The sequence below is a fragment of the Camelus dromedarius genome, chromosome 15 (assembly GCF_036321535.1).
Source record: "Camelus dromedarius isolate mCamDro1 chromosome 15, mCamDro1.pat, whole genome shotgun sequence".
Classification (NCBI taxonomy): Eukaryota; Metazoa; Chordata; class Mammalia; order Artiodactyla; family Camelidae; genus Camelus; species Camelus dromedarius.
In genome coordinates this window covers 46432520-46452807 of record NC_087450.1, presented here as the reverse complement: position 1 = coordinate 46452807, position 20288 = coordinate 46432520, and the positions used below count along the sequence as shown (strand labels likewise).

The following is a 20288-nucleotide window of genomic DNA, read 5'->3' as shown; positions in this document are numbered from 1 at the left end:
GAGTATCCTTTTGTTTTTGTTTTCTATTGTGGTAAAATATACATAAAGTGTACCATTTTAGCCATTCTTAAGGGCACAGTTTTAAGTGTACAGTGGCATTAAGTACATTCACATTGTCGTGCAACCATCACTACCACCCATCTGCAGAACTCGAACACTAACTCTCTATTCCATTTACCCCTATTCTAAGGCAACCACCATTCTACTTTCTGCCTCTAGGAATTTGACTATTCTAGGTACCACATATAAGTGGAATCATATGGTATTTGTTCTTTTTTTATCTGTCATTTCACTCAGCATAATGTCCTCAAGGTTCATCCATGTTGTAGCATGTGTCAGGATTTCATTCCTTTTTAAGGCTGAATAATATCCCATCATATGTATATACCACATTGTTCATCCACCTATTTCACCTATTATGAATAATGTTGCTATGAACATTGGTGTACAAATATGTTCGAGTTCCTGCTTTCATGTTTTGGGGGGCACATACCCAGAAGTGAAATTGCTGGATCATAGTGTACTTCCGCTTAACTGTTTGAGAAACAATCAGTTTTCCACAGTGGTCGCATCTATTTACAATTCCACCAGCAATGCACAAGGATTCAAATTTCTCTACAGCCTTGCCAACATTGTTATTTTCCTGTTTTTTGGTAATATAGTTATCCTAATGTGTGTGAAGTCGTATCTTGTGGTTTTGGTTTGCATTTCCCTAGTGAGATTAGTGATGTTGAATATCTCTTCATGTGCTTATTGGCCACCTGTACGTATCTTGTTCGGAGATCTATTCAGGTCCTTCAATCAAGTCCTTTATTCAAGTACTTTTTAAATCAGTTGTTCCTTTGTTGTTGGGGTGTAGAAGTTCCTTATATATTCTGAATATTGACTTCTTATCAAATATATGACTTACAAATATTTTCTCCCATTCTGTACGTTGTCTCTCCACTGTTGATAATGGCCGTTGATACAATCATGTTTTTAATTTTTAATGAAATCCAATTTTTCTTTTGTTGCTTGTGCTTTTGGCATCATATCTAAGAAATCATTGTCAAATCCAATCATGAAGATCTCTTGTTTTTAAAAGTTTTATAGTTCTGGTTTTTAATGTTTAGGGCTTTGATCCATTTTGAGTTAATTTTTGTATGTGGTATAGAAGGGTCCAATTTCATTCTCTTGCATGTGGATATCAAATTTTCCCAACATTTATTGAAAAGACTGTCCTTTCTTCATTGGCCTGTGTTGGCACCCTTGTCAAAAATCATTTGACCAGATATTTGAGGGTTCATTTCTGGTCTCTCAGTTGTATGCCGTTTGCCCGTATGTCTGACTTTATGCCATTACCACAGTTTTGACTACTGTAGCTTTGTAGTCTGGATTTCCTTTTCATTTTTGAAATACACACACTATTTATGTCTCATATTGAGTTCTTTAACTCCCTCTGGTTGTTGCCGGAAGAGACTGGCACTCTCTGAAGTACTCCAATTTAGCCAGGACCCGGGAACAATTGTGCAATCAGGTAAAGGGGATGGGGAAGCAAGCAGGTAAATCATTCAATATGGTGTCTGGTTTCTTTGGAAAAGAAAAGGCGCAGTCGTTAGGGTAAAACCGTATGCCTTTATTCAACATAAAATGAGTCATTAAGATAAAATACAGTTTGTCCATGTGCAGAAACATTATTATACATTCAATTCTGAAGGTAGTTTTATACGACCAATAAAAGGAACACTCTAAAAGTGGGAGGGATAAAGAGTGAAAAGGAGCTAAAAGGCAGAGCTTTATCTGTCAAAGTGCTAAGGCCTATGTGCACAAAGATTTTAGTGAATAAGACTGACCTAAGGTCATTTCTTCCATTCTGATTTCTCTTGGTGCTGGTGAAAAGTCTCAAGGTGTGATGCAATGAGTCACAGAACTAAGATGGGCTTTTTTTTTTTTAAAGTAGGTCACAGCACTTATGGCTGAAAGTTTTTAATTTCTAGAGTTTCAGTTGTCGTGTACTCTAGATATTTCATGGGTTCTAGAAATTTCATGACTTCCCTAAGAACAAACTTGCTCTTTAATCAGTAGTTTATTATCAGAGAACAATTATCAGGTCCTCCCCAGCCCAGAATCTCTCTCTTTATGCAACAAACAGGGGACCAAATTTGAGACTCCGGAAGTGTTTCATTAATTTAAATCTTGTTCAAAGTGACTACATATAGGTTAAACTGGGGTCACTACTGAAGTCTTCAAATTGCTATAGCTGAAAACCTAAAATGAAAAGAATTACTGACTTAGGGTCAAAGTCTAACTCCATCATTTCCCAGCTTTAGGTCCCTGAAAACATTAAACACCGGTTTTCAAAAAGAACTGACCCAAGAAACGTACAATTTTATGTACCACACTTTCCATAGGAAGGACACGGACTGTGTAAATAACAGTTCTAAAGTATCTTCAGATATTTTGGTAACATTTAATGCATTGCTTTCTTATTGGGCTAATCTGAATTTTAAATATTTAAGTATTTAAAAGTGAGGATCCATGATTAAAGTTAATAAAAGTGTTGACTCAAGTTGTTTTAACGTAGTCTTTATGAGCCAACATCTGCATCACTTAGACACAGATGAACAACCCTAAATCCTGATCAGTGGCAAAAGTTACCTCTAAATATAGTTCAATAGGAAACCATTTCTTAGCCCACAAAATGTCTTAAATCAAATTCCATGTTCCACTCATGGCAATTCATTATGTTATGGGAACACAAAACCTTAAAAAAAAAATCAGTAAAGGAATAATTCCAAGTTCACTCAAATCTGATCTTGGATTTACCTTTTTTCTCCCCTAGGCATTCTCTAGGTTTTGCAGTCAAGATGAAAAATTAGGATTTAAAAAATTCCTTTTAGTTTCTTTAGAGCTTGAAGAACCAGGAAAATCGAGTTTGCAGTTATTCTTCAGGAGAACCCACTATGTAGTCACAGCCCATCTCCAGAGCTGATCATCTTTCTTCCTGGTTTAGTCTGTCCTTTCTGTTGTAAGGAACTTTTTGTAGGGATTCCCTTTTTAGGTTAAGACGTTAAGCTACACAGAGATATAGATTTCTTAGTTTATACGGTGCCTATGAAAGAAACCCAATCTTCTGTTTAATGTTGCTAAGTATTAGGAAAATATAGGATATCCACCCTCCTACCTCCTTTACAGAGTTGAGACTATATTACGTGGTGGAATATACCTTTTTGACTGAAAGGTGAGCATGGATATTTTGGAATACAGAATTCTAGTTGCAAATCTAATAATACGGGTAAAGAAAATTTAAGAATAAGCACTGACAAAATATGATTTATCCTTTTAAAACCTTTCTACCAGAAAGTCTTAAAGAATTAGGATTTAAGCCACTTAATAGAGGCTTTAGTGTCTTGCTGACGCCTCTTTATTAAAGTCCTGTGACTTAGAAATAGGAGAAAAAAATCCAATCCTGTAAAAATAAAAAACACGAATTCTATCCATTATGAAGAAAGCACAGATGAAATCTCCCTAATAATTTTAGATGAATGCACTTCCTTCTTGCCAGTCTATAAGATGAAAATCAAGGTTCTTTTTAGAATTCCCTTTAGCTTATTTTGGGTTTGACAGGAAAGCTGCATTATTTTCCATAGTTATTTGAAAGGGTTAGTTGAAATAAGATGAAGCATCTTTACTGACATACTGAACAGAATTAAAAGGGATTGCTTTCAGCTTGATTTTCTCAATTTGGCTATCACTAAGAGACTTCCTGAAATTTCTATAATAACTCTGGATCGTCCAATGATAGTTCTCAAAAACGTAAGTTTTATTAACAAGTCTCCTCACTTCCATTTACTTCATCTCTGGGCAATGCCTCTCCTTTCTTTCCTCATGTTTTGCCACTGTGTTTTGCCCAATGCCTCAAATGCTTCTATTTCATAGCCCATTTACTCTTAAACCTCCAACGTCTTGGGAAATAACATAGCATATATTACTCCTTGAGCTCTGAACTAGACACACGCTTTATGGTTACTACTTTAGGAAGACCTTTTACAACTTACATGACTGCTTTTCTTCAACCTTGCTTAACCAGAACTTTAGCACAGTGCTTAGCACACGGGTGTCCAAAAGATATTTGAATTAGTGAATAACATGATTTGTGTACAAAAACAACTAGAAACATTATCTGAAATTTGATTTATGAAGACCACTCTTAGTCAAGTAGTGTTCAAAGCAACAAACACAGGTTTCTAAAATTCTGTGATGTAAACAAAGGGAAGCTGGGGATCCAAGAAGCTATGTTCTGGTATATTGCTCTGTCTCACTCAACTGTAGTCCAGTTATACCTTTAGGGTCCTATATCATTACCTGAATATGAATTTTACTTTCCGTGAGGTAGGAGTAAACAACAGTATGCACTAGAAATTGGGGCTGGGGTGGGGAGGAGAGTTACAATCTAAATCAGTACAATCTGGTATGTACTAGAAATTTGTAAATGTTCATCATGGTCTGGTTCACACACATTTAAGTATTTCACCTTCATTCATATCTACCATATATGGGAATTATGAGGATAAAGATGCTCCCTGAGACTTGAAATTTTTCCTTTAGAAATAGGTGTATTTTCAGCAAAGATTTAGTGCTGTTCTCTTAGATGTCTAAACTATCTTCAGTGTCTTTGGGCAACCCTATATTTGAATTCTTTTTGAAAAATAGTAAGGCTGCCTTTTAAAAAGCTTTCTATGTATCCTTATTTCCAAAAATTGTTATTTTTATCAGTGAAAATAACCACAGCTGAGCAATTATGGGGAGAACCAGTTTACAACTAGAAGTGTTAGAGGGTCATTAAGATACATTCTTCAAACTCCAATCGTATTTCCTTTTAGGTCACCAATAAAGTTGTATGTTAATCATTTTTAAAGAATGGGCTATATACCTTTATTTCCAGACTCTCTAGGTATTCTTTTGCTCCCTCAATCATATCTTAAAACCAAATATTTACAACCACAAAATAGCTTCTCTTGGACAGCAGGACTCCAGATTATCGCTAGGTATGGTTAACCTCTGCTAGTGTTTGGCTCAGTCCTCATTACCATAAATGCCCTTCCTGACAACAGGGAGATCAACATTCAAGTTCTCCTAGCCCTTTTATCTCCAGATCCATCAGGAAGAATATAAAACTGGCTATGAAACTCACTTCTTAGAGAAGGGAAAAAGAAAGTTCTATTATCTTCACATAAACCCTGTGGTCTGGAAGGTGGTGGCAGTGACTGTTTGCTAATGAATTATTAACCACTGTGGAGAAAGGAAAACCTATTTTTCCCCCCCGAGACATTTTCTTACCATTCTTTTAGAAGCAAACAATGGGCACATTAAAAGAGAATGCACTTCGTTCTATTTTGTTGGTTTTTACTTTCCCAGAAACATTAGGTGGTTAGGAGACAGAACAGTTCAAGGGTGAAAGCAGAGACTAACAGATGAGGAGAACTGAATATTTTCAGTAGAGTTTTGAAAGAAACACACTACCCTGATTTGTTTATCACCAAATTCCTCATTTTACTATCTTTTATGCAACCTGTTGGTGACCGTCCAATAGTAGTATAAGGCAACAACTGAGGGCCCTTACCCACCACTCTCACATGTATGTCAGACCTCAAGATGCATCAAAAACTCCAAGGTTTTTATTTTCACTTTAATTATCTTTTACTTAATAATAAAATGAAAAATAAGAATATATGAATACATACAATCTATATACATATATTTATTGCAAATACTTAAAATTCTTATGTAAAATGATTTTTCTATATTTGTGAAAAAATATGACTTTTTAAATGGTGTTGACACCAACTTCTCTGTACATACCCTCAATTCCAATGTTAACAATTCCTTTAAAAAGGCAAAAGACACAAAAGTTTAGCATTTACCAAACCAGTCTGTACAAACCTTATAGCCAGAAGGAAAAATAATAGCTTGTGGTAAATAAGTCAATTTTCTTTTAAAATAAAAAATAAACTCCAAAACTATTCCCCTTATTGCATTTTTTTTTTTTTTTTTTTTTGGAAATAATCTGAGTGTCTTTAGAGTAACTTCCTTTGAAATAATTTGTGCCTTAACAGTGAGGTCCTACATTAAACATACCATACATGAGAAATTCAAAGTCTTCCACTGTCACTTTTTACATAGATATTAAAATATATATTACTTAAAATATATTACTGGAAAGCTATTTTTAAAATTGATCTTTAATAGTTGTATCAAATGTAAAGCATTAAAAAAAATAAAGTAACCAAGAATCTATGAAGCTCTTACTTCAACTTTAGGAACAGTTGCGCCTATTGCTCTTCCAATAGGTTACGTAGGTACTGAAACACAATAGGAAAGATCCCTGCCTATCATCATGTTTCTCAGTCTCTTTGGACTACTCTGTAAGTTGAGCTGAAAACTACCCTTGGTCAAGTCTTGTTTTACTTAGCACATTGTTGTAATGCAGTGGAGAGACTTTCCTCTCCTTTTGCTGTGAAGTGAAACCTCTAAGTCACAGAGAAAACAACCCTGGTACTGCTCGCTGACAGTGAGCTCTAGAAATAAATAGCGATGTAATGACCAGAGAAGACCCCCTCAGTATAACAAATAATTTCACCCAAGAGCTCTTTAAGGACTTGTAGGTGAAGAAAGGCAATGAGAGCAATTAGGATGGTTAAACGGTCAGATTATTAATATGTATAAACTTATACCTTCACCTGGAAGGCAATGAGGTCTTCCTTTGGCTATTTAATCCTGTGATAACTCCTAAAATATCTGCACCGTGTGCCTTCCCAGCCCATGTTAGTATGCTTCCCCTACCCCAAGAAAAATTTCCTTCTGCCAGATCTTATTCTTAAAAACGGTACATGGGGTACCACAGACAGCTTCAGTATCTTCAACACAGGGGTTTAAAGTAGGGCGAACAACAACTCCAGGTTATCTGGTTTTATTTTCTGTTTACTAGGATGGAGAATTTTAACAAAAATTCTTTAAGATTCAGGAAGCCTTCTTCATTAGACAACTTGGAAGATTCGTGAGACTGAGATGATATATTGTTAATGCTGTCTCCCCAAGGGGACCTGCAGTGGAAGGTCTGAAGGCTTGAGAAGCACACCCTGGAGGCATAAGCATCAGGCATGATGCCTGACTAGTCACTGGAAATAGTGCAACGTAATACCATAAAAATATGCCTAGCACTTATTAGACACATTTCTGATTGAATTGAAAGGTAAAGTAACTGAAAACCTACGATAAAGACTGCTTTAAAGGTACTAGAATATCATATTCTAATAATTCAAAGGTTTTCTTACTCCTATTACATCATTTTCAAAAAGGCCAGATTATAATTTTCCTTTTTTCTGTTCAGCTCAGTCAGCACATAAGATGACCTTCTCCATGAAACCACTGTTTTGAAACAAATTGATAAATGGATTGTATTCAATTTTCTACCAACCTAAGAGAATCTATCTCTTTTTCAGTCAAGATTGACCCATGTACCAAGTTGACAACTTTGGGGGGGGCACTCATAAATGTGAATATTTTATTAGCTAGGTACTATTTGTTAAGAGAATCTGGTGAATAGTAATACTTAGGTCATATCTGCAAGAGCCTGGGTCAAGATGAATAGGCACGATGTGGTTTGTTCTCTAAATGGACTTGAAAATCCCTGATGCCTTTCCTCCTTTCCTCGTTAGTCTGTCCATCCTCAGATTAAGAGAACCATGGAGGAGAGACTTTCTATGATAGGAAAGATGTGAAGAAGAAAATCATTTCGAAAATCCAAATTGGTAATGAGTGTTTAGCATGGGGTCAGTTCTGAAACAGCCAACCACTTTTCACAGGCAGACCACCCCAGTCCTGCCACTAAAGTGGGGAGTGAAGAAGCTGGGAATGGAGTTTTAACCAGCAACAGGTCTTTTTAACACCCCTCTGGATTACTCAGGGCACTGAAAGCTTGGGAACAGAACCATGGTTTCTGAGGTTATTGGCTGGAGGACTTTCTCCTTACCCTGGACCCTTGCAGACCCTTGCATCTCTTAGCTATGTGTGTGCCGGAGGGAAAAGGGAACTTATTAGAAGGACATCAAATTATCTTGGCTGAAACTGAAACACAGCTATTAATCCTTATCTTTGCCTTGGCCCACAAAAAAACCGAGGAACAAGAAATAAAAAACAGTAAATAGTTCTCATAGGTTTTAAAGTATTGGAAAAAGCAAAACAAACAAAACAGTGTACGTATAATGCAGGAGGTGAGGTAGGGAGGGGTGGGTGGGTAGCAGAACGGGGGCAAAGCAAAGATCATTACTGCCTACTTTCCCCTATCTGGAATGTGACTTAATTAACGAGTTTAAGTTGTTCTGCATTTTGTAAATATCACATCCTGACTATTAAGTACAACTACAGCTGTACTAGGATGCACTAATATATGTCCTTTACACACCTGAAACAAGATTTCAGACTGATTTGCAAATAATGCACACTGACAACCCTCCACTTTAAATACCAAATTCTAGTGAATTGTAGATTTATTTTTAATGTTCTTTAATCATGACCTAAATATATGTACTCAAAAATTCTTCAGTCACTAGACAGGATTATAAAACCAACAAAAAAGGAAACAAAAAGAATAAACAAAAACAAACAACAAGAATTTGGAGCTGATTTCTCTTCCTTTCTAGATGTTCCCTTGGCCATTCACTAAAGCCCCCTTACGTTAGAAATTTCTGGTGCGTATACAGCAGTAATCCAAAACAGGGAACATGTTTTCTAAAACAGGAAAAAAATGTCTGACTTTTACTGTGTGTGTGTGCACGTGTATGTTCAAAGTAGTATGAAGATCACTCCCATACTCCTCAGATGCCTGGGAGGTCAAAACAGGTTTGACAGAATGGGCAAACGTGGCATAAGCAGTTTTTCTACCTGTAGCAACAGCTGATTGTAGAACAGCAGGTAACAGGTTGGGAGAGACGAGGAAATGAGGGCCTCCCTTGTTTCTAGTGTTAAAATCGTTTCCAAAGTTCCTTGTGTTCAGTTCAACAGTTTCTGCACCTTTACTCCACTTACCCAACAAGACACATAGTTCAAATCTCCCCATCACTAATACCTTTCCGTTAAGTTTTACCAGTATTTCAAACTTGTTTGTAAGCTCCCACAAATGATCAAGCCTTTGGAGATTCTGGCTGGAATCTCTGCCTTGCACAGGCGATGGTAACACAAGGGGCCCAGCGAGGAGGACCTTTTGTGGCTCACACTCCCTGCTTCACGGCAGGGGAGGGACTTGAGGGAGAAGCAGGGGTACACAAACTACAAGCAGAGTGCCTGGCAACAGTTCTGCTTTATGGAAGCCAACAACCAAGTCAGAACTTTCAGAGTCTGAACTACTACCTGGGAAATTAATACCTCATCAGAAATTTGAACTTAAGAAGGTTCCATCTAAGGTGAAGGGACTGAGTAAACCCTGAATCCAAATCCTGCGAAGCCTGAATAATCTATGTAAAGCCTGCAGTCAGGCTGTTGAGACAGAATCAGCATGAATGGTCATTTCTTCAGACCATTCCTTCACTCCTTCCCTTCCCTAGCCTCTTAGGAAAGAGCCAAAGGGAAATCACTTCCTTTTACCATGTATGGCATTAAACTTTTCAGAGTCACACGAAGTGGAATACCAATCTGAAGTCGAAGTAATACATTATTACCTAAACACCTGGAAAAATGTTAAAAAAAGATGTGACATATTTACATGATTTTTAAGTGCAAACTTGTCACAAATTCACAAAGTCTTGCTTGACCTGGACTTACTATACAAGGTGCTCTTCCTCTAAAATGTGAGATCTGTACTCTGTATTCCTGATTAAGTAACATTTGTCTCTTAAGACAACTGAAACCTACTTGTTTATTTCTGTGATTCCAAAAGGACGCAAAAATCACCTCTGTCTACCCTCCCCCCTTCCTGCCTCCCTCACAGTGCACTCTCCTTCTAGTCTTGTTACCGAACGACAAGGCAGGAGACACACAGTTTGGAGGGGCCAATGCAATCATCATGGCAGAAAGCTCCACATCCCTTGCACATGATCATGGCTTTCAATCGGCAGTAACATTTCGAAGGTGTATCCTCTATGCTGTTCTCTTCAGGAAAGGCTTGAACAGGAATGGTCTGGCCGTGGCTGCTGGGATTCACAGCTTGGCTAGCAGGGATGGTTGTGACAGTCACTGAAAAGGACATGACATCACCGACATTGCTAGATACCTGGCTACAGTCAGGCACCCCTGGCACAGCAGAGTTATGGTCCACGTCAGACGAGGTGGAGACGTTGATCATGCCTCTGTAGCTGGGCCCGATCTGTGTGGGGCTTCCATACAGCTTTGGGGTTTGCAGAGGTGGAAGGAGTAGAGGCTGATGGGTAGGACTGTCTGCAGGCAGAGGAAGAGCAGTGGAACTGAAAAGCTCAGGGCTGCTACGCATGGCCTTACCTCTCACTGCATGAGCCATCTGCTTCTGTGCTGCCTGAATAAAATCTCTGGCTAGGGTCTTCTCATCAAATGTTTGGCTTCTAGTGAACAGGTAATTCTCCTTGCTTAGAGTGGTTTGCTCAGGCACTGGTGTCTCTGCCTTCACATTCTTTTTAGCTGAACAATCATTGGTGGGTAGGGTTTCTCTACTGTGGGGTCCTGAACTTGCTTCATACTTGCCGGAACTCTGGGAAGCCTGCGGCTCCTCCTTTACCATGACAGATTCCTGCTCATCACCAGTACTTTCCTCATCAGTATCATCTTCTTTGCTGCTGCTACTATCTCCTGTTGCATTTTTACAGTCTGGATATCCCATTTTCAAGGCCTCAGTGGGACTACTTAGACAAAACCGGTCTTCAGGGTTTACAGAATGGGTCCTCCTAAAGCTCTCTGAACCCCGGCCATAGGTGGAAATGTTCAGTAAGTAGTGTCCTGCCATTGCAGGCTTGGATGTCCTTCTGCCAGCAAAACCCAGCATGAACCTCTGGCTTGTGGAGATGTCCTCTAACTGGAAACCTGAGTGAGTAAAGTTAAACTGCGAGGGCTGCACAAATGAGAGAACGTTCTGCCTCCGAACCCTTTGGATCAGAGTCTGAAGGATCTGATCTTGGGTTGCTTTACTCAGTCCTTCTTGGTACTGGTGTGCATCAATGCTAGAGTCCCTCAGATCCTTACCTGAAAAGAGCTGAAGAGGTCTTGGGACCTGGGGGAGCTGCTTGTTTTGCAAGGTTTTACTCAGTTGCTGTGTAGCTGGATGGGGCTGTCTCTCATTAACGTCCTCTCTAGTGCTGTTTTCTGTTACACTGCTGCCTGCGTGTGCTCCCATCCCCTTCTCCTCTTTTGTAGTTAGTGGAACAGTTTTCATTTCAACTTTGGTGAGAGGTTTAGGCAGAATTTGCTCCATGGGAACATCTTTGCCCTGCAGCAGCTGAGTTACCAGAGGATTATTAGCAGGGATACTAGAACTAGGCCTTGAAATGGGTCCATTCATATTTGAAGAAGTTCCTGGAGTTTTAAGGCTAGAAGCTGCTGGCAAAGTGCTCAAAGACAGAGCTGATCCGGTAGGTGCTATTGTTACACTGACCTGGGGCACAGGAAGCTTTTCTAAAGTGGCTGTTGTCAATAAAGATGTTAAAGGCGGGGGAGTCATATCCACTGAAGCGCTAGCTCTTATCTCTGCTGAGGCTGAAGGGTTTGGTATATTCTTAGTAGAACCTGCTTTGGGCTCAAATGTGCCATTGGCTGCAAAACGAACAGGCGAGGCACCCGAGATTAGAGCAGGATCTGCAGGAGTAGGAGGTGCTTTCTCCTGCTTACAATTACTGGGCCCTTGTGGGTGGCTAAGAGAGGCCACTGTGGCTGCTGCCCTGATGGGATTCAGTTTTTCACGACTGAATTTCCCTAAAGCTGGTGGGGGTGCGCTAGTGTGGGCTGGTGACCGGACACCTGTGCATGCTCCACTGAGGGCGGATGTTGCAGGCGCTGAGGGGGTTTGCTGTAGTTGTGCTCCAGAGACACTGTGAGGCTGTGCCTGGCCTGGGGTCTTGGTCTCAGACTGGGGCTGAGTCTCTGGACCACAGGGTAAAAGCTCTCTCGTACCTCCCCTGCCTCCAGTTCCTGCCAGTTCCAGTGTGGGGCCCTTTCCAGTTTCACTGACTCTGTCTGAGTCTGGACTCCCTCCTCTAGCAGTCTGCCTTTCACTCCCCTCTCCTGGCCCTTGTCCCCCGCCTGGGCCAGGTCCCGGAATGGTCCCTCCAACTGAGGCGGCTGCAGCGGCGGCGGCGGCGGCGGCGGCTGCTGCCCTCTGTGCTTTGACCAGCTGGGCTTTTGCTTTGATGTCTGCAAGAGTTCTGGCTCCTGTTCTGTTAGGACTAGTGATGGAGACTGGAAAACGAGCCCTGGGAGAGACCTGAAATGTAGGAAACGGCATGGGGGAGATTCTGGAGACCGGGATCTGAAAGAATTAGGGAGGAAAAAACAACAGAGCTTAGTTTTCATTTATAAAAGTAACAAAACTTCATTAAGGCTTAAATTCTTAGAGTATGGTGAACAATGTGACACTTGTGACAAGGACGGGAGGCCTGCGGCTAAGAGACCAAACCATGGAGACAGTAACACAGGTTTGCTTTAGGGTCCTTCCACCTCCTCTACTGGTGCCAATGACACTCCTCCCTCAACATCCACTCCCATCCCAAAGTCTCAAACCTCTTTTCTCAATACAACTCTCTCCGAATGTCACCACTACTAACATCAGTTGATTATTTAAGACACTGACCTTTCTATGGTATCTGCATTTTAAAACGTGTGTAAAAGAAAAGAGAGAGAAACAGAAAAAATAAAGTAGAAGAAAACATAATTACTGTCTTACTTCTTGGCTCTGCTAACAAGGTCCAGAGGAAAATTCTTGTTCTCTTCTCCTTTACACACTCACACACACACACATAGCATAAGGCTGAGTTACCTCAAATTACAGAGACAGCACAAATTCTAGACAGCACTGGAAGGAAGACAGTATGTGATCCATGCTGCCCACCCATATAAAGGAGTATGTACCTAATGTCTATAACGTTTACCAAAGTCATTCTCATTCCCTGCTGGCATTATACTTATTTGTTGAGTTTTAAAAAACTGTATGTGCTCAAAGTCCTATCCCTAAAATCGCAAATTAGCACTCTTAGAGAAACGATGCATTTCCAAAAAGCTTCTTAGGTGATTCTGATGCATCACTAGGTTTGAAACCACTGATTTTCACATCACAAAATACTACAAAATACTACATCTGAAATGAATGTGACTCCTGTTCAAAACAATATTTTGAAACCTACTGAAATTAATCAGAATGCATCAATATCTGGACCTTCTAGTAGCTGGCAGAGTTTAAAACAGCAAGTAAACGTTACAGATGTTCTAGGGTATTTCATTAAAAAAAAAAATTAAGACCACCGAACCCCAAGAAAATGCATGTCATCTTTCTGGAATTCCTTAAATTGAGAATAATAATGTCATTAAAGATTTTTCATTATTTGCAATACCCATTTCTGAAAAGGTCAACAGCCCTGAAAAATTCTCTGTCATTCAGAAGTTAGAGTTGTAGGATTGTGTAACATCTGTCACGAAGTCCACATATTTTGCATCATGAGATGTACTTAATCCCTCTTTTAAAGCTGAAACTATTTTATACCCAACTGCACACAGCATTTTAGAAGCTGCTCAAAGGGGAAGCAACTGTTGCCCTTTGGTAACACCATCTAGAGGAGACCACTAATAAGGAGACAAAAACAGATAAAACTAGACAATTAAAAACAAGAACATAAAACGCACAGTTGTTTAAAGGAATTGTATATATATGGGACAAATAATCTTACATTAGAATAATCTTGAGCATAACAACATATCTAGCACAGTAAATGATATTTATCATAATGACTGAAAATCATTAATAACATGTTCATTAAATAACAATCATTAAAAGTAGTTAAGTTTTAATGCTTAAAAATAATAATTTTCAGTTATTTATGTAAACAGTCCTATTATCTGTTTATGTGGAATAAATGAGATGTTGTACTTTTTTATGCACAAAAACCACTCAAGGTTTTCTGGGCGCTGATAAAAATTCAACAATTTTAACTTACTGAAAAGCTCTGCCCTGGTACACCAAAGGAATCAGATTCTTTCTGTTACAAACGTATACTGAATGGAAAATATACAGTGTCTGAGTTTTACATCTCTCTTATACATATATATGCACATTTTATACTATAGATATGCATATATATAGAACAGACATGTGCATGTAATTTTTATACACATATCCATATATCATTTGTAATAAAATTCAAATTTTTTCTATTTAAGTTTTGTTTAAAAGATTCTGTTCTGTTATGAATTATGTTGAACTTTGTCTAAGAAAGCAGGATTTTGAGATAGGGTCTACGGTAAGAGAGTTACTAAAGCAACTTGTTTTTTAGAAAGTCTTTTTTAGAGAAATGAGGAAGGAGAAGTTTAATAAAAAGGAAAAAAGTTAAGTAACATTAACGTGGTCACAGTGGATTTAAATTTTCAGTGTAGAACCTCTTTGGATTAGCAGGAAGCAGACGGATGAGGAAACAGAAATGACGGTTCTCACCGAGTGTCATTTATATAAAGTAAAACCTTAACTGTAACTCAGCTTTCAGGTCAGGTCTGGAGATAAGCTGACATGCAGTAGAGAAAGGTTTCTAATATTTTTAAAACATGAATAATAAAAGTGACTATCTTAAAAATCAAAATCTCTGGCAAAGCCTGATAGTATATGTTGCATATGTTAATGGTAGAAAACTGGGGAGGGGGGACAGAAATTCCTGAGTGCTAAAACCACACATCTTAAAATTAAAAAGTAACAGAGAACCTCATACTATTAGTAACAAGAAGCAAAATAAGAAAGAAGAGTCTCAGTGCATGAAACAGGTCAAATTCTAGCAACTGTTTCCAAGGGATGTTTCCAGGCAGAACTTAAATGTTAAATAAAAAAGGGAAAAAAAGTACTTCTATTTGGCTTATTTTTCTACTTATATCCTAATGTGAATGAAAAATACCCAGTGCCTGGGCTCATAGTAGACACAATAGTATTAATAAATACTACTAATAAAATGCATTAATAAATAAATACCATTTCTTAAATGAAGAATGAACTACAAACTGGTATTAGGCACAAGCCCAGGTATATACTAAGACAATGACACTGCTATAGAAATTTGAAAGTTCTGACATGCAGCAATGTAAGGCTAGAACATAAACTAATCACACATCCTAAGCAAGAGTTTCCATCTTACTAAAAGTCCCTCAAGTAACCAGTGGTGACTCATGGCAGCCACGCACATTTCCTTTAAAAGGATGGAACAAAAAAGGTAGTTCTAGAGCCTCAGAACATCAAATCAGTTATGGCACTAAGAAAAGACCAAGGTACACTTAAATATGGCTCTTGGAACAATAAGATCTCTTAACCACACCAATGACCTTTTCATGTTTCTCACTATACTTATTTTGTCACATGAGATTTTCATAACTGTCTTAAAATACAAGAGTAGCCAGCAGAGGGGTGAGCGGAAGTGGATTACATTAGCTATCCAGGTACCTTGCTTATTCAAACACCAACAGAGTACAGATCTGTAAGAATGCAGTTCTAAATCCCTGTTTAATTTTACTCATATATGACCACAGTTATATGAATATCAAATATATACAACTGCTTCTGCATTTAGAAAAACCACAAATACGTGAAATTTAGTAGGTACGACCAAAAACTTAGTGTTGAGACCATCTCTCTTTTTCAATTCTTCCCACTCTCTTACCTTGAGAGGAGGTACTTTCCGGCCCTGGATCCTGTCCCCTCTACTGAGAAAGGGCTGCGGGGAGACTGGAAATGGCTGCTGGTGCTGGCGATTCTCAGTGACACGTGGCCTTTTCTCCCAGCCTGCAGGGACCTCTTCTTGGGTGAGAGAAGACTTCCTCTTGAGGCTTTCTGGGCTGTGATCGGCCAGACTTGATGGAGGCTCTTTCACAGTGGTCTCCGGTGGACCTGCTTCTACTACGGGCTTCATGACTGTTTTTTCCACCCCAGGACTCTTGGGTTTGCTTGGGGATGTAATTAAAGCTTCTTGGCTTTCATTTTTGTTATAATTTGAAGTTGTAGTGAGATGATTCTCTTTTTCAGACTCCTGTTCAGCAGAAGCAACTGGCTTCTGCTCCAAGAGAGCCTCATCCTTTGGGCACTTGGTGGGAGGAACACTGCTAAGCTCATTTGTGTTGGTAGCTGAGGAAAGTAGGGGTTCTGTGGGTTTGGAGTTTGGCTGCATCTTATCTTGGCTTTCGTGCTCTTCGTTTCTGACTGGTGATGGCATTTGCAGTACTTCTTTAGACTCTAACTGGGGAATTACTGGGACTACACTGACAGGAGAGCCCTCTGAAGGAAGCATGGATTTTGGTTGCTCAGCTGGGATTTTCTTTACTTTGGGATTGCTGGGTGAGGCCATCAATTTCTTTGAATCTTCAAGGCTCAAGCCAGAGCTAAACGGCAGAAGAAAGAAATATTGTAGTTGAAAAATGGCCCCTGCTATTAAAGGTATTATGAGATAATGGTATATGGCAACGCCTAGCAGAACCCCTGATCCTTAGTAGGTAGTCTTCATATATTATCTTCACTATTACTATTATTAGTGAAGGGTCTGGAGCCAGAGTGCCTAGGTTCAACTCCTGGCTGTGATACCTACTAACCATGTGATACTAAGTGACTAGCCTTCTCTATGTCAGTTTCTTTAACTGTACACTGAGGCTAAACACTTCATAGTGCTGCTCTGATGAATAACTAAGTTAATGCATGTAAAGTACTCACAACAGTACCTAGTACATAATAAAAGCTCAATATAATGTTAATTATTATTATTACTTCTGCTTACAAAGGGGCTACACTGTCTAGAGGCATGTATCACAGACTACCCACAGAGAAGTAAAAGAAGACAAAGACCATGCATTCTGGGATTGTGTGTCTGGACTGTGACCAACTCTGCCCTGCAGTACCTGTAGAGAGGCTGGCCCAAGAAATCTAAGGGGCCCCAAGGAGACAACAGGAGAGTTGTCGGTCGGTGTTCTCAGGAGGTTGGAAATCAGAACTCTTGAGTTTAGGGAAAGCATGTTTAAATTTCACTTGGTATAGCTCTAAAATTCTGAGATTAAGTGCCTCTGAGTTATCCTAAGAGTGAAGGCCAATTGGGACTTCCATAATGTGGCCTGGCTAAGAGCCAGGCTACCCTGTAGTGGTTACTACAGACTTCTCCTAATATCTTAGAATACTGTATAACAAGTAAAAACAAGACTGCTCTTTTTGGAGACTTCAAATAATCAGTACTGTGCCCCTGAGATGGAATAGCGATGGACAAAACTGGATAGTAATCAAATATAGTCCTTCAAAAAAGCTGGCAAAAAGTAATAGAAAAACCCAACAACTGCCATAATGTTCCATCTGCCTAATAAGGAAGGAATGAACAATATTCAATGGAATAATTACTACCTGTAATAATAGTCTTAATGTATTCACCATCATTTCTATAGAAGAGCTCAAAGCTCATACCAAGAAGGTAGAAAATCAGTGTATGGGGGTCTCCATCTCAGTAAGAACCACTCTCGAAACGACCATGAAGGAGATCAATGAACACTACTCGGAGATAAGGAAAAGAGCCATTAGTTCTCAAGCTGTGGTTACAGAGTCTCCTTGAAGGCTGCCATTAGGTAGACATAAGGAAGGAAGTGAGAATAACAAATAAGACTCTGGGTGTTCAATTCTACTTCGAACAGTACAGCTCCACTATCATCTGTTTATGTGTCTCCTTTAAGATTTCAGTAAGGTTTTTTTTGTCAGATTAAAAAAAAAAACAACTTAGACTACAGCCCCTTGCGAAAAGAGTTTGTATCTTGATTTAGCTATGTCTATCTCCCAGAGTACCTTCTTCGGAGGAAGGGCTGTTTAATTACATGTTGAGTATGATGGACCGTATTACAGGATTCCTAGGATTGCTCAGTGATTCTAGATAAGATACCCTATTGTGGGATAATTGACTACTATAAAAATGTACAGAACTTCAGTATTCTTATAAATTATAAAGTTACTGGAAGAAAAGCCCATCTATTCAAAGAAAGGGACTCATTCAAGACAATTAAATGTTGATTTTTTTTTTTTTAAAGAAACCATACCACCCACAATGGTAACGTGTCAAGAGTCAAGGATTATGAGGAGTCCTGTTCTGTGCATCTAAGATTCATAAGAAGAAAAAATTTCCTTAATATAAAATAATTAATGAAAAAAATGGAAGGAAACTGCAAACTAGATTTTCCAGAAAGGTAAACAGACCACATGTATAGGAATTAACATTTGGTTTACAGAACCTGTCTTGATATTACCTCTGACCATAGTAGCTTTCAAAGAATTGTTCTTTCCACGGCTCTACTTTTTTCTCCTTCTCAATCTCTTGTCGAATTCTCACCTGCATCTCAGGTGTAAACTCACCTGTAATGTATCCCCCCCAGAAGAAAAAAAAAGATATTCAATAGAAATATGCTATTTGCAACTTTTTACTGTTTGTAAACATGAATGAATCCTGCAGGAGTCCTTATACTACCATGTGAAAGTAACAGAAATTTCCCCAAATTTCTCACTTACTGTAAGGAAGAACTACCTAAGTTCCATCAGGTGAAATAAAAATACTTGCATACCATTTCATGTAGTTTGCAGTACTCAGCTGAGGTTAACTGAGGCCTTTTCTCTGGGCTTTCCTTGTAGCACCTCCCTCCTGCTCCAAGCATCGTATTCCCCACAGATTTGTTTTATCAGTAACCTTGAGTCTGTTCATTTCTTTTCCACTGGAAAAACAGCTATGTGCTTTCAGTAAACAATGCCACTGGACATTTTATTATTTAAAAGTTCTGTTTATCCAAGGCAACTTATATTTTAGGCCTTTTAGCTCTAAGTGAATAATGAACAGCTATGCCCTTGCTTAAAGGCATTTGAGGTTCCAGTAAAAAGGTAGGGAGTTGTTTCGGAGTTGTCAATTTTATAACTGTTCCAGAAATTGTACCAGTCTAGTGCCCTGGTAATAAGATACTCAATACGCCAAAGACCCAGCTGCTCTGAATATGCCATTTATTTTCCTTTACTAGCAACCACCTCAATCCTTCTCACTCCATCAGCAGAAAAGAGTGAATGTGCTTCGTAGGCCATCTTCAAACCTGTCGCTCAGATAGGCTGTTCCTTTTATTCTCTAATACCCAGGACATCAGAGATTACGAGGTAGAAATGGTAGATTTGAAGTTTAAGACCTCCTGCGGATAAGACAAGGGAAAGGAAAAGTGTGGCTATCACAGTCCTGGGCATATGAGTGGGAGAAAAGGAATTTGGCTGTCAGAATCCAACCCAGAACTTCTGCTCTTTGGTTGAGTCTTCTGTGCATGATAGAATGAGGAATAAACAATACTAAACGCTGTTCACATGTGTACAAAGTTCCTGCTGCTCATAAAATATGATCGCATGACTATAGCTATAGCAGTCCCTAGTCATATGCAAAACAGAAAAGTTAACACTGACAACAATCAAGGTATCACTGTTGATAATAACTACTTTAAAAAGCTGGGAGACAGGAGGCATAAATCCAAATTATCCTTAAAGAAAGGTACTGGTAACAGGTATGTTTTAAAGAGCTTATGTGATTTTGATTCTTTCAGAAAAAGGGAGTCTCTGCTGAAGGAAATCTTTAAGAAAGACTGAAAGGTCAAAAGTAATCAGCAAGAGATGACCTTCTACACAGAATTTGCCCTAAAAAGAAAAACAGGAAGGGAAAAATCATCAATTACAATGAAAAATATAGATATTAATTAGCTGGTTAATTAACTCTAATTGTCAGTGATCTAACAAAAAGTCAGCAATGAATAGTATTCCTTAAGTAGCCCTTCTTAAAAATGTATTTATCTCTAAGGTTCTCACACTTGTTTTCACAAGCTATTCCTTGGCAAAACTTCATATGGCTTTTCAAATGTTAGTCTGTATTCCATGTGTACTGAAAAACAAACATAATATTTGAAATAAAAATAATACGGTCAGTGATTTTAATAATGGCTGAATACTGGTATCATTTGGGGGAAATTAAAAAAAAAAAAAAAAGAACACTGAAGCTCAGGGAAAGCAAAATCATTGAGAGTGGGGTCTGGGAGTCAGTACTTTTAAAAATACCACAATTGATTATAATGAGCAGTCA

General features: G+C 38.8%; 1 protein-coding gene across 5 annotated transcripts in view; it reads right to left on the bottom strand.

The window, feature by feature from the left end:
• Positions 1-1594: 1594 nt before the first annotated feature.
• ASXL2 (ASXL transcriptional regulator 2) overlaps positions 1595-20288 on the bottom strand; it is a 114794-nt gene continuing 96100 nt past the window's right edge. For all 5 annotated transcript variants that reach the window (XM_064494679.1, XM_064494682.1, XM_031466706.2 and 2 more), the window contains 3 exons: positions 18442-18547; positions 15840-16554; positions 1595-12463 (listed from right to left, as the gene is read on the bottom strand). In XM_064494679.1, the coding sequence (XP_064350749.1) occupies positions 9986-12463; positions 15840-16554; positions 18442-18547 (3299 nt within the window). In that variant the 3' untranslated portion in view covers positions 1595-9985. The remainder of the gene's footprint in view (positions 12464-15839; positions 16555-18441; positions 18548-20288) is intronic.